At 40.1% G+C, this 15366-nt stretch overlaps 1 protein-coding gene across 1 annotated transcript in view; it reads left to right on the plus strand.

Annotated features, from left to right (window-relative positions):
* The window catches only part of Slc17a6 (solute carrier family 17 member 6), a 39669-nt gene that overhangs the window by 6509 nt on the left and 17794 nt on the right, over positions 1-15366 (plus strand). The window contains exon 4 of the mRNA XM_021657649.2: positions 14585-14699. Coding sequence (XP_021513324.1) covers positions 14585-14699 — 115 coding nt within the window. The remainder of the gene's footprint in view (positions 1-14584; positions 14700-15366) is intronic.

Here is a 15366-nt window from a genome sequence, read left to right on the forward strand (position 1 = left end):
AAACGAAGGAAAAATTAACAGAGGATTCACCAACAAATAAACTAACAAGTAATTCCAAACGATAGCGAAGATCCCACACCGTGTGACAGTCTGAGTACTCTGCTGGCCAAACCTAAAGCACTTACAGGACTCCTGCCAGGAACAGGCAGCGAGGACTCCGGGTGTAGCTCTTCGTGACAGCGGGGAGTCAGAAAAACAGGTTTTCCTGCTTTTTTTTTTTTTTTTTTTTTTTTTTTTTTTTTTTTTTTTTTTTTTTTAAGCAAGCTTATTGCGGTTTTTGTTGTCCCGTTTAGCAACGTAGATCCGCTGATTAGGTACCTGGGATGCTTTTTTCAAAGGAAAAACTTCAAAGCTTGAGAATTCTAATGTGGATCCAATTCTTTTTACCTTTGAAATATTTACAAATGAAAGAGACTCAGTATCTCCAAACATGATATTTTAGCTTCTACCTGACTGAGGAGGTTGATAAAAGTGTTAGAGTAACATGAGGATACAGATTTAGAGCCAACATCTCAGAGTTTTGACATATTTGCTTCGGTTTTATAATGGAACAAACCTAAGCACGTGAGAGCTTCATGTGAAAATAGGTGAGAGTGTGTGGACATTTTTTTTTTCTGCTTATAAAAAGCTTTAGTGGCTCAATAAGAAAAAGAAAAAGAAAAACAAAACAAAACAAAACAAAACAAAAAACCTTTGTTAAGGAAATATGACCAAAATCATAAATAATTCAGTCATCCAGATGTGTCTGTTTTTAACAGGGTTTGAATGTTCATTTCTTGCTAGAAACTGTAGTTAGGATTTTGTCCAAGAAAGCTTTCTACACAGAAATACTTGAGACTCTTGTAGAACTGACTGGAAAAAATGAATATCTCCTATTATCTTTTTTTTTTTTTCTTCCAGAAATAGTAAAATACCACAGGGCAGGTCTCTGCCCTGGAGACTTGCCTGCCGGTTCATTCACAATGTTCCTTCTTGTAGGCTGAGATTTCCCTGGGGCAAAATCCAGGGGCTGCTCCTCTTCCCTTTTGCTGTGAACCACATTTGGATCACATTTGCCCTCTTTTAGGGAGGAAGGAGATGTGGAAACAGCTCCTAGGGGGAGGAGGAATCCTAACTATGGTCTCCACTAATTTCTCAATGGAAAATAAACAGCACATTACACTTCTCCATTTTCTTGATAAGTCAAGACAGTTTTACTCTTGGTTCAGGATTCAGAATCTGGGTCATTTTATTGATCATATTCTAAATAGTTAACTTTCCTGTTCATTAAGAGGACTTGCTAAAGGAGTCAGAAGGGAGAACGTCCAGCTCACTAGAATGCTTCTTACATTCCCTCCTTAAGGAGTCACTGAGTATTTTTGGAGGAAGACTTTATTCACCTGTGGGGAGGGTCTTAAGATGGGATTCAAAGGAAGATTCCTTTTAAAAATCTGTAATGTTTTGCGATGTGGTCATATTTAAAACAGTGATAAAAATGTTGATGCAAATTATTTTTTTTAAAAAAACTAGTACAGGGTACATGAGACTCAGAGTAATTTAGATACTTACATATACAGAGTTGCCCAGATGTGTGATTGTCCTGTATTCAGCCCTGTATGCAAGGGCTGTGGCAAGTGTTTAATCACAGGGATAGAAAGAAGGCCAAGGAAATTTGGTGGATATATTTTCAGTGTCTAACAATGTAACTGTATGTGCCAATATTATTTAAACACTTTAAAAAGTTCCACCTGCTTCCATCCTCTCCATTTCTCAAGCAGGGGGATGACAAGAATGTCTTCCTTTTCTCTTGGTCTAATGCCTTCCTTTCTCCAAAAGGTGTGAGCTACATCAGTGCAGGGAGTCTTACCTGTGCTTTTCTTTTGCTTGTTTGAATTTTCATGGTAACATTGCTACCATCTTGAATATTACCTGGCCATGATGCATATTTGGCTAAAGAAATAAAACGAGAAAGACAAATCTTATGAGCTCAAGATCCTGAGTATGTTACTTAACAACTCAGAGGCACATACATCTTACCTCTTTTTCCTTCTTCTCAAAACCAAAGTACCTGCTTCGGTTTGCTGTCCTGGAAGCCGAACAAGAGGTTGTATAAGCCTAAGGAGAAGAATCTGGAATGATGTACGTGTTGGCTGCTGCCATTTGTCATTGCTACAACCCTACATTAAAAAGAAAGAAACAAATACTCTATGATCATGACCTTATTTTACTAATGCTAAGGTAAATGGATTATTTCCACTGTAATAGAACATCCTTGACCATGTGTTGTATTTCTGCTGTAAGAATTAATTCTCCCAAACTGATTATTTAGAATTAAATTGTTCACCTAAATGATACAAACCTCATTAGAAAGTGTTAAAGTAGCTATTTTTAAAATGGAAGTTTTGGTCAAGCATGTAGAAAGTGAGGGAGATCCAACTAATGTTATCTTTGAGATGTAGGCTGGTAAACACAGCTGGAGAAATTCAAGTTCAAGGTCAGACTTCTGCTTCTAAAGCTGCAATCATTTCTCCCTTCTGTCCTCTAGTTAAGAATGCTCAATCCACATTGTGTCATTTTGTCTTCTGTAGGCACTTCTTGTCTTTAGAATTGATTTTAATTTTTTAAATGTTGATTTGGATAAGAGGAAGTGAGGCTTACTTAGTTGCAGCATCATCTTCTCCTTCGACAGGAACGTCTGGTAAAGCTGGGCAGAGCTCATCTGGCCCAGCTCTCCCATTTTACAGACACTACACTACCTTTCCTAGGTGCCAAGGGGACCCCAGCTAGAGCTCAGGCTCCTGGAGTACAGGACTACAGGGAGTGTAAAATTCTGCATACCACTGTGTGATCCATTGTGAAATTTACTTACAGCAGCAGGCTGAACCATCTGCTCCCTGAATGAAGGACTCCAATCTGTCATGCCTCAAATCCAGGGGATAAATCCTTGAATTAGGGATCAAAAGCCCAAGGGATCCTTAGATTTGTCTTTTTTTCTTTTTGAGCAGGAGAAGAAACACAGCGTGAGTGTGTGTATGTGTGTTTGTGTGTGTGTGTGTATCTCTTTATATGTGACCCTCTGTGTCTCTCTCTGAGTCTCTAGTGTGTGTTTGTGTCTATCTGTGTATGTGTGTATTTCTGTGTCTGTGTGTGTCTATGTTTCTCTGGTGTGTGTTTGTCTTTCTTCCCCCTCCCTCTGCCTCCTGTATGTGTTTGTGTGTATTTGCCTGTCTGTTTGTCTGTCTGTCTGTACCTGTATATCTAGGTGTCTGGGTATCTTGGCTTCTAAACTTCTATGCCACAGTGCGACTGTTCTTTTCTTTGAAGAGATGGACTTCATGATTGACAATAGCTCAGAAGAATGGTTGAAGTTCTTCAGGAGAAAAGGGGCATTTAGTTGTTTCCTCTCCACTTAACCCTTTGTCCATCTAGGCTCCTAGAAGATTTCAAAATTTAAACCTTCTGTTTGCGAAAAAAAAAAAAAGAAAGAATTCTTCCATGGGATTTTGACTAATATAACTCAATTCCATTTTCCTAATATAAAAGAGACAGTAATCTGTACCTAAAAATGAAAAAGAAAAACCAAAATGCATGTGCATTTTCCTTTATAACAATAAAATACTTTAGGTAGATTTTTCTAACTTCTCTGATTATAAAAAAAATGTTTGTTAGTTTGATTTTTAGAGATGAATGACATGTTTAGCATAAACAACCACACATTGTCTTAGATCTAGGTCTGAACAATAATTTTTGCTAGTTCCCTCTCCTTCTAAGAAATCAAGTATCAAAGTTGTATTAATCTATTCAATTACGCTATTAGAATGAGCTTTGGAAATGAGTTCCTAAGCCCTGACATCAAATATACACAGTCGCTGTATTTTTCTAGGTGTGCATCTACTGATACCTATCTTTGTTCTTCTCTATCATTATTTCTTTCACCCATCTATCTATTGCCTACCAACTAGCAATTTCAATTTACCATGTATCTATCATGTCTGTCTCTCTCTTCCTCCATCTCTACTTACCAATTCATGGCAGTGTCCACCTCCTGATGCAGCTTCCTAGCCCTCAGTGAGAAATCTTTCCGTCTCTTCTGCATGAGAAAATCTTTCAGACTCTGAGCATACAGCTTGCTGCAGGGGACCACCATCCTTGGTGGTGGAGGTGGTTTTTAGTACCCAGTCTTTTAGGGTCAGAGGTTACCTTTTCTATCCCACTCACCTAGTAGCCTATCAAACATGTAGCTGCTTTGCCATTGTGGGCCCGATAGGTTAGGTATCTGGGGTAATGGAACCTTTTATTATTTTTTCTAACAAAAGAAAATACCCTTTACCACAAGATGAATGATGAAAAGATAGGCTGGAGGGGGGAGGAGTCTCCAAGGACTTGCTCATGCTTTGCTGACAGAGGCCGTTTTTTCTCTCTCAATTCTGCAAACCCCTCACCCCCTCCCAGCTCTGGTTTCTACACTGCACCATTCTGCTGCTGCAGCGCAGCTTCCGGGTGGGGGTAGCAGGGAGGGTTGTGCAAGAAAGTCAGGTAGGCAGCTGGTAGGATAATGCTCCTGGTGCCTTATGCCACCATCGGGCAGCCTAATTTCTCTGTCGTGAGTGATGAAGTCATTTTTACAACTTAATGATGTACCAAGGGACCCAGAAGGCTGCCTTCAGCCTGTGCAATCCTTTTTTTTTTTTTTTTTTTAATATGGGGACAGGCATCAGATGTGACAAAGGGAGGTTCCCGGGCCCTGATTTGATTAGATTAAATAGATTAAAACTGCCTGAATCAGTCTATTCTTCCAAACTCTGCAGGAGGGAATTAGTCCCACACCTGGGGTGAGAACAGGATTCTCCACTTAAGTGACAAGCCCTCCCCACGTGCAGCAAGTTGATTGACTTAGGGAAGCCGGGTGACCTCTGTGTGGGTGACAAGCCACCAGCTTTCCTGTCTACAGGGCAAATATTACTGGGTGCAAGTGATTCTCCAGGGTGTTGGGGGCAGGAGATCACAGAAATGTGTACAAATGAAAAATGTACATCTCCCTGCTGGCCGCCTGTGTGCATGTTAATCCTGCCTGTGTCGGGAGGTCTATGATGTAGGTATTGTTTGCATTTTTCTTTTTAGAAGCGCTGAGTCTTTTTTTTTATTCATAAGCCAGTCTTGCACACGACTGTAGAATGTGTGATCATTTCATGGAACATGAGGAAGGGGCTGAGGAGTTAGGGGCAAAGAGAAATATGATCAAAATGTTTGGTATGAAAATTTCAAAAATTTAGTATTTTTTAAAGAGAAAGAAAATCAGTGGGTGTGTATGTGTATGAATGCTCATGTATGTGCATGTATGTATGTGTATTTGTTCTCACATGTGTAACATGAAAGTGAAAAACAATAGAAATTAGCCCTTCACTTGAAAGAATCCAAATCCATTCATTTTTCTCCACATTATTTGAGCTAAGGAAATGATGCTTTCATATCGTTTGTTATTTTGAAAAACAACTTCAATGACCAAAGTCCTTCATTTCATGTCATGTTTTCTCATATTGTTCTTTGAAAAATTAAGAGCAAAGGAAATAATAGATTACACATTAGCCGATAAATTTTATTTTATTTTGTCCCCACTCTGATTTTTCACAGCCTTTATCTGACTCCATGTGTAGCTCGCTAGGTCAGAAGTTAGCTATCAGCCATCAAAGGGAAGATTAAATAACATGAAATGTCTGTCTACTTTAGATCTAGCTCACTACTTTACATTATAGGTAAAGAATTTATTTAGTAAACAAATGTTCTTTAATTTATTTTTGAAATGTGTACCTTATTGGAAAATTCTATTTATAGTTTAGATATTCCAGTACATATTGAAGTATACGACAGTAGCAAAGATATATTTTTACAATGCTATAGAGAATTGACTTTTACAATTTAAAAAATAAAAATTAACAAAATTAAAAAAATTCATATTGGGTAAATTTTCTTACTTTTTGAAATACTTTTAATATAAAGTTGAATATTTCTTTTCTTGCTCATTCTTCGTCCTCACACAGAAAAAAAAATAAAACAACTGACCTTAAATTAATTTTTTTTATTAAAAGAGGCTACCTAGTAAAACAAAATGTAAACTTAATAATTTATACTTACATCCGAATTCAGCCACGTATGGTGGCACACATCTTTAAATTCCAGCACTTGAGAAACAGAGGTGAGAGGATCTCTGAGTTCAAGACCAGCCTGGTCTACACATTTGGTTCCAGGACAGCCAGGGTTACACAGAGAATCCCATCTCAAAAACAAAACAAAACAAAACAAACCAACAACAAAAAGAAAGAAATCCAAATTCAAAGATTAATTTTATAAAGATGTAACTGGTTAGTTATATTACCTTAGAACTCTTCTGTAACACAAATTCAATAAAATCTTCTCAAATAAATTACCTTGTTTCACGTTATTAAATGCATCTGATCTGAGGAAGAGCATAGAAAGTACACCTTAGAGAAATTTAAAATCACCAGGATTGTGAAAGTCAGTGTATAAGCAGCACAAGTCTATAGGGCCTGAGGGTGCTGGGCAGTGATGTCATTTCCTGTAAGCAATGAAGAAGGAAAGAGAGTTGTTAAAATATAAACAAGAATCTAGATTTCAGGGCGCTGGAGAGAGAGATGGCTGAGAAGTTATTAGCACTTGCTGGTCCTGCGGAGTGCCTGGGTTTGGGTCCCAGCAGCCACTGTGAGCACTTCAAGACCTGATTCCAGCTCCAGGAGATCTCACAGGCTCTTCTGCCTCTAAGGGTGCCTGCACACATGTCATGTACATAAGCTTCTCTGGGCACATATAATTGAAAGAAATACATACATTTCTTTTTCTGAAACAATCTAGCTTTTAGACAAAAGCAAGGAAAGAGGAAGTCACCCTCTCTCAAAGTGGAAGCACAGGAGTGCTGCAAAGCAGAAGGGAGCGAGCTTATCCAACTAACTTTCCAGACGTGTGAATGGCTACCTAGCAGTGGGATTCACCTCCTTATGCATGGAGGGTGGTAGAAGGGTAGGAAGGAAAAAAAGTGCAGGTTACAAAACACCTTCCTACTTGTTACACTTCCCCCTGAGGGGAGCACATGAGACAAACACAACTATCCACCTCACGTGACTGTGTGACAGTTTGTGTTCTCGCCTTCCTTTCTCGCATGGCCCAATAGCTCAGCATCTTCACACTTCATTTGCTCAGGAAAGAAAGGAACATAACTCGGTGATAGTTCATACCTTTAATCCCAACACTCAGGAGGAAGAGGCAGGCAGGTCTCTGAGTTAGAGGCCAGTCTGGTCTACAGAGAGTGTTTCAGGATTGCCAGGGCTACACAGAGAATCCCTGCTTTGAAAAGAAAACCAAAGACAAAAACAAAACAAAACAAAGTATTCTTAACCACTTTGAGGACATCTGTCAAAGGAGAATAATTGGAAATCAGCTGTGGGGGGGGCGAGGGAGTGAGAAGATTGAATGATAATTTCCCATCTTACCTCTTTGGGGGACTATGGAGCATAGATTAAGAGACTGATGGGCCTCAGTCAACCCAAGGGTCTCTTCCTTACTGGGAAAGAGTATTCCCACTACATTTGTTTCATGCACTTTAAGCTTCTAGAATGTCCGTATGTCATGAAACCACTGTGCATTTGCAGCCATAGAAATAACATTATCTAACTGGGGAGAAGTTGTTATGGAAAGAACAGGCTGAGACATGATAATTCTTTGAGTAGTCTATCTGAGGCTAAGGCACTTCTATGTCAGTGATGGTATTCAGAGATATTCACTGTGAAATGAGCTCTGTCTTCGTCCATAATATGTTCTTTTAACCCTCACGGTACTCCCTTGAGTGGAGTTTTAATGTTTATATTTACTGGTAGAAAAAGTGAGACCTAGAAATGTAGGTGATGATGACTCACCCAAGGGCATCCCCTGTAGGAAACTAGCTTGTATTTGAATTATCTCACTGTAACTACTGCTTAAACCCTTATTTTTATGTGTGTGTGTGTGCCCATGCATGTACACATACCTACATAGGCTGGAAATAGTGGCAGATCCCCTAAAATTGGAGTTATTGTGCTTGTGTCCAGCAAGATGGATGCTGGGTACTGAACTCGGGTCCTCTGGATGAAGAACAAGTGTCCTGGTCCTCTGAGTTGTGTCTTCAGCTCATTTAAAATTGGCACAATGTCAGTTTGTTTAAATGCTCTCAAGCCGAGGCAAAATCAGGCTGAAAAGTTTGGTTCTTGTTCCCCTTTTACTTATGTTAATTTTGCATCTCGAAGACAGTTCAGTTGGTAAAGTGCTTGCGGCAATGCATCAGGACCTGTATTTGATTCCCAGAGACCTTGTGAAAATGCTAGGTGTAGGGGTAGGCTCTTACAATCCCAGCACTGGGAAGGCAGAGACAGGTGGGTTTCTGGGACTCACTTGCCAGGCAGCCTAGCATTATCATAGCAGGATAATGCCCCAGTTTCGCCTCCATAGCAATGTACACCTGCATGCAAAGGGCTTCACAGGCACACAAACACATCTTCCATCCCAGCATGTGCTTCTGTTTTCCCTTGTGACTGCTCTCTGTGAAGAAAGAAAGCCCCATACTGTGGGGCTGTCTTCCCCTGTAAGCACCTCATGTATGTGATGACTAGAGTAATACCCAACATTACTAAGCCAGTGACTCTCAGGACAGAACAGGCACGATCACTGGGGTGGTGAGAAATGAAGTTCTTGGCTCCACACTCTTCCACTGTGTCTTAAACAGTCTGAAACCCTGATTCTCAGAACATAGTTTAGTAAGTCCTTCACTTGTTATTGTGTTTGTTGGACTGTAGACTCCACAGTGCTAAAACTGTTCTTCAGCTTGTAACTTCTTTTTTGAGTCAGCCCTACCGCTGCCATTTCTAGACCTGCTTTGCAAGAGTCCAATCTACTTATTATTATCTACTTCTCCTGTTAGTGACTCCACAATGCTCTCAGACTATTGCAGGGACAGGTTCTACGTGTGTTTTTATCCGGTGTGTGTGTGTGTGTGTGTGTGTGTGTGTGTGTGTGTGTGTGTGTGTGTTAGATACTGGCACCTCTGGCACCTTCAGTATTAGCATATTGCTGCTGCTCCTAGAAATGTAATTTAGTTTAGTGCTTGGATGTCTGAATTCTACAGTCAGACCCAGTGAGTATATGTCATTATTCTCAGCTTTTTTTCTTTATGATCTTGGGAGCTGCTGAAGTTCTCTAGGTGCAGGAGGGATAGCAGTAGCTGCTTTTTTTAAATAACAACTACTACAACAACAAAATCTGTCTTATTATTTGCTGAGGAGTGTGCCACGGTGCACATGTGAAAATCTGAACACGGCTGTGAAAGCCTGGTTTTCTCTTTGCACCGTGTGAGTCTCTGGCATCAAAGTCAAGCCATCAGTCCTGCAGCAAGTGTTTTTACCCTGTGAACCATCTCTGTGGCCTAGCAGCAGCTTTTAATGCCATTGTCAGTGAGAATCTAGAGCTCTGCAACAATCGACAGGCTCACACTGATGGAGACATTTTTGTGTGGCAGTCCTGACCTTCATTCGGAACATCCTTAGGAGCTACATCAGCACACAGATTTTTTATGGTTGCCTTGTGCAAACTAACAGTCCTTAAGTGTTTAGGATGTGCACAAAACACTTCCATGTGCTTCGTGTATAATGACCCAGAGATCTACCCCACTGAGCTTGTTAACTTCGCTGTTTTGATGACAGTGAACGCAGCACAGAACCTTGCACAAGCTGTTTTAGGTCTCTTGGTGACAATGACAAAGATGACTTTTGAACCCAGGCCACATAGGTCTGTGTTGAAGCCATCATTAGTAACCATGGCATGGTGCTTATATTTTAATAACCATGGCACGGTAATTATATTTTAATCGCTACACACTTACTTTTTAATTTACTAAATTGTGATTGTTGGCTATATGTTAATTTCACAAGCACATGACCACCTCTATGACTCTCCACTCAAGCATCCAATGTGCTTCGATGCTATGCAGCCTGTCTCCTACACTGTTTTCTGTTGCTCGTGGCTCCTCTTCCTCACAGTTTTCTCCTTTTTGTGCTATCAACAGTTCTGTACATTTTGTTTTTATTTCTTCATAGTTCTTTGAGAGTTTTGTATTTTGATCATATTTATCCTTTTCTCCTGACTCCTTCCCAGATCCAGGCCTTCTTCCATACCTGTCCAGCTTTGTGGGTTTTTTCCCCTCTAACCCATTGAGCCCAACTTGTGATGCCTATATATTCATGGATACCTGACCACTGGAGTGTGGTCAGTCCACCATGGACCACATCTTTAAAGAAAACTGACTCTTCCTTTCCAGCAACTACCAAATATCAGTAACTCCTCAGTTAAGGATGGGGATTCATGCCCAACCCCACACCTATCCTGGAATTTTGTCTGTCTTGAGCTTGCACAGGTTTTGTGCATGTTTTCACAATTGCTAAAGGTTCATATATGCAACTACCCTGTAGTTTTTAGAAAACATATTTTCCTTGTAGTCATACACTACAGTAAATCTTTGAAAACCTGTAGTGGTTGCTTGTTTCTCCATGTCTGCTTTACCTGTTTTAATGTTTTATATTTTCATCTATTTTCCTGCAAGGGACATGATTTTGGTATTCTTTATGGCTGAGTAATACTCTTTTGTATAAATACCATATTTTCTTTCACCTTGCTTTTGTTGATTGAACATGTAGACTAATTTTGAATCTTGGCTATTTTGACTGGTTATGATAAATACATGTTTGCAGGTGTCACTTTTGCATTTTGCCATCATTTCCTTCAGGTCTATGGCTAGGAGTGGTATAAGGTTCAATTCTTGTGACAGGCAAGGACTCACAAGCCAAAGAGCATATCAGCTTTCCTGCCATATAGTTATTAAGTGATGAAGGCAGAATGTTACAGACATTTACAGACCATATTTAAGCTAACATTTGTTCCCTCCCCGCACTATCAATGGGTTTGGTCACTTGCTTCTGTGTAGTGAAAATCTGATCATTTTTGACCCCCCGGTCGTAGATCTTGAACCCTTCAGTTTTAGAAAGCTATGGATTCATTTCTCCTTAGGGGCTTAATCATCTCGTCTTGTATGATCATTCCAAACTTCATAATTTTATGATGTGACAGCCTTGACCACATCCCCAGCCTTCTGTCCTATCCATGTTCTTCAGGTCTCTTTACTAATCACCTGTTTTATTTTTCTCAGTTACTTAATACCTAGTACCACATGTTCAGCCATCTTCATCAATGTCCTATTTTCTGGTCCAACCACGTGTCCTATAATGACAGTTCAGTCAAAGATGGGCTACCCACTGTTAGATAATGTTGCCTAGAGATTTAGTCATTCTTTGTCTGTGTATATGTGCTCTCTGTTTGTATGATGATAACGACAAATCCTGCTGTTCTTGGATGGCACCTGCTAAGCCAAGAACCACATAATACAGACATAATATGTGATATGTTATACACAGCTATCCACAATGCAAACACTTCCAGTTTTGAACCATTGTGGCTCATTCCTCCCTTTTGGAATTTCTTTGATCTTTGTTGTATTCATCTCTAAGACCAGGCTCAAAAGCTTTTCTATGAAAGCTTAACTTGCTTCTTGGTCAACCTAAGTAGAATATGATTTCCACTTGTGTTTCTGTTAGAGGTGGGCAAATGCTGCTTCTGGACTTCTATTTTTCTCTCTCCCTCTCCTGCAACAGGATGGATCATTCTTGTGCTTCTTGAGTACGGGTAATATCTTAATAATGGAAGAGCAAGGGTCTAAATTAAAATATTAGCTCTGTTACTTGCTGTTTCCTTGGCCAGTCTTTCTGTGGCACTTTCCTTATGGGTAAAATGAAAATGTGTAAAGAAAGTCTGACTCAGGCAGCTAGTTTCCTGGAAGATTAGCTGGATGCATATAGGAGGAAGCACAGTACATGCTCTGATAATCTTCCTTCCCTATCTAAGCACAACACTCCTCTCTAGATCCACAAGGGTTTGGCATCTGTGAGTGGAAAAACTTTGTCAGTCCTGACAGTGTAACAAGAGGAAGCATAAAGGCTTTCCACACAGGGCAAGAATCCTGTTGCTTCAAAATTTAATTACTCTGGTACTCATTTGTATAACAATTGTCTAAAATTAAAGAAGATCCTTATCTCATTGACCTTCAAACTTATGCAAAGTTCGAAAGACACACATAATATATACTCACTTATAAGCAGATATTAGCCACACAATACAGGATAACCATACATAATCCACAGACCTAAAGAAGTTAAATAACAACGAGGACCCTAGGGAGGATGCTTAATTCTCATTCAGAAGGGAAAATAGAATAAGCACTGGAAGCATTTGAAGATAGGGAACAGGATGGGAGCCTACCGTAGATGTCCTCTGAAAAACTCCACCCAGCAGGGGATCGAAGCAGATGCTAAGACTCAGAGCCAAACTTTAGGCAGAGTATGGGTCTTATGCAAGAGTGGGGGGAATAGAAGGGCCTGGAGGGGACAGGTGCCCCACAAGGAAATCAACAAAGCTAAAAAATTCTGTGTCCAGGTGGATATGCAGAGACTGATGCACCAACCAAGAACCACACATGGAAAGAACCTACACCTCCTGCTCATATGTAACCTGTAGGCATCTCAGTCTCCATGTAGGTCTCCTAGTAAAGGGAGCAGGGCTGTCTCTGACATGGGCTCTATTGCCCATTCTTTGATCACCTACCCCTGGTGGGTGGCCCTTGCCAAGCCACAGAGAAAGAGGATTCAGGCAATCCTAATAAGACTTGATAGACTGGGGTCAGATGGTAGGGGAGAAAGGCTCCCCCTTTCTGAGGAGTAGGGTAAGGGGATAGGAAGAAAGAGGGAGGGAGTGTGGGACTGGGAGGCGATAAGAATGTAAAGTGAATACATTATAAAAAAATTAAATTAAAAAAAGACTTTATTCGTAATCAACTTGAATGAAGTCAATGTCCTTACAAGAAGCAATGGCAATGCTTAGAATGACAGTTGGAGGAATTAATAACTTAGAAGCATTCAGAGATTGTCATGCACTTATAGAGCTAGAAACATTGTAGGCTAACAGGACTCTGCTGCAAAGTACACTTGCAGGGATAGTGTCTCTGTGTGTACTGTGGGTAAATTAATACCTGTGATGATGGGTCCCTTAGTGGCCGTGAAGTTACAGCCTTCGAGGGCTGAACCTGGTTTCCCTCAAATAAGCACTCATTAAATTTAGCTGTGATTGTGGTTGGCATCCAACAAATAGTACATCACTGATTCCACTATGTGGCTGATTTTGTCCCACACGTGATATTTGGTAATTTCTGAAGACATTTTCTGATGGGAGGGAGAAAGCTCTTGGTATCTGTTGGGTAAAGTTCAGGATGGAACTGAAACATCACTTCATGCATAAGCCAGCACCCTGCAACTGAGAATTATCCCTATAAAAACGCTGGTGGTTCAGAAACTGAGTCTCAAGGCTAATGAAGCGTGTGAAACTTCACCTCTACTCTAACATCTACTTTAAAGACATCACCAACAGAAAGAAGGTCGTGGCAGGAATTCACATTCATAGGTAATCCAAATCACCCCACCCCAATAACTACATGAAGACTCATGCGACAGACAAACTGGTCAAAATGGCTTATATCCCTCGAATCTTAGCATACCATATCATCTCTAACGGAACATGTCTCTCCAGCAGCCATGTAGAGGAAAGAGGAGGGGACAGAGTGTTAGTGAGGTGAGACAAACTATCCCCAGTGAGTAGAGAGAGAAGCAGATGTGGCTGTTGAGAACTGTCTGCCCCCACCTTTGACTGACATGAGAAAGCTGCTCTTCTGCAGCCCTTCATGAACATGATTATTAAAGCCGGTAGCAGGTTAATAGTCATCATGGCACCTTCAGAAGTCTAAGTTGTTAACTGTGATATTGAATACTTCTCTGAAAAAACTGGGACATCTGTGAGGCACCCAATCCTGACTGAACTGAATGGTCAAAGTGCAACTTTGGATCCTTCAGAAGAATGTGTTCCTAAACTTCTCTGCGAGGGCTTGGTTCTGCCACTCCCACTGGGGACATGATTGTACTCCTTAGTGTTAAGATTATTGGAACTTTCAAAAATAATTAAATTAAATTAGAATTTACTTGCAAAAAGATTTTTTTAAAGTTTTCTCTTTAATTCTTTCTTAAGTTGTGTGTATATGAGCCTGTAGGTGTATTTCAGAGAGAATCTGTCTACCTCTGTATCCCACAATAAAGAACAACAAAGAAAGAATTGACATTAGTACATTCAGTAAGACAAACACCTGTTGTGAGATCTAACCGTGGGGAGAATTAAAGTATGATTGCTTTTAGCCCATTGTTTTGTTCACTGCACATCAAATAATGTGTAACTTTTAGGTAATTAAAGGATGATTTTATGACAGTTAGGTGATCCATATAAGAATTATTTTATTCTTTTAGGAGGAGAATATCTACTTTAAAACTGGTTATAGTTTTTCTTGGCTGCTTAAGTTGACCTGTGGAGTTTTGAGCTGTCCAAGTCATGCTGAGTGACATCTTCCTTCTCTGTCTTCCAGGGTCTTTGGAGCTGCGATCCTGCTCACCTCTACCCTCAATATGCTGATCCCGTCAGCAGCCCGAGTGCATTATGGATGCGTCATCTTTGTTAGGATTTTGCAGGGGCTTGTGGAGGTAGGAGTTACAGGGTGGCATCATTTCAAGTTTAGGTGCAACTGCGTGTTCACCTTTATCTTCTTAGAGGAATGGATATTAACTGTACTGCATAATATTAAAATAAAAACTGAAGCACTGGGAATGTAAGGGAATCAATCAACTTGGGGCTCCAACCCAGGGCTCCATGCACTCATGCAAGACAAGTAAGAGCTTGCCTACCACTGAACTACATCCCTTATACTTGAAAGTATTTTTAAGAGATTAATCTATAAATTATTTTTAAGTTATGTATAGATGGGATTTTAGCCTGAGGGTATGAACATGTGAGTGAAGGTACCAGAGGAGGCCAGAGGCATCAAATCCCCTGGAGCTGGGGTCACAGACAATTGTAGATAGGAAATAAACTGGATTAGCTTAACTGCTGAGCCATCTCTCCACCCCTCTTGAGAGTTTTATTCTAAGTCTTGACGTGTTTAGCATATTCAAAGCCATGTGGTTATACAATTAGATCTTGAGGTACTGTCCAGAAGACTTTGAAGGAGTGTCATTTGCAAACCTGAGTTTGACCTATGAACTGTTCCTTGTTCACATAGGATGTGACGGAAATAGAGAAATAATGTAACTATAAAAACACCGAGAGAACTCTTCTTTCTTCCAAAATGGAAAAACATGATAGACTCAAAAT

This window comes from Meriones unguiculatus, chromosome 14 (assembly GCF_030254825.1).
Source record: "Meriones unguiculatus strain TT.TT164.6M chromosome 14, Bangor_MerUng_6.1, whole genome shotgun sequence".
NCBI lineage: Eukaryota > Metazoa > Chordata > Mammalia > Rodentia > Muridae > Meriones > Meriones unguiculatus.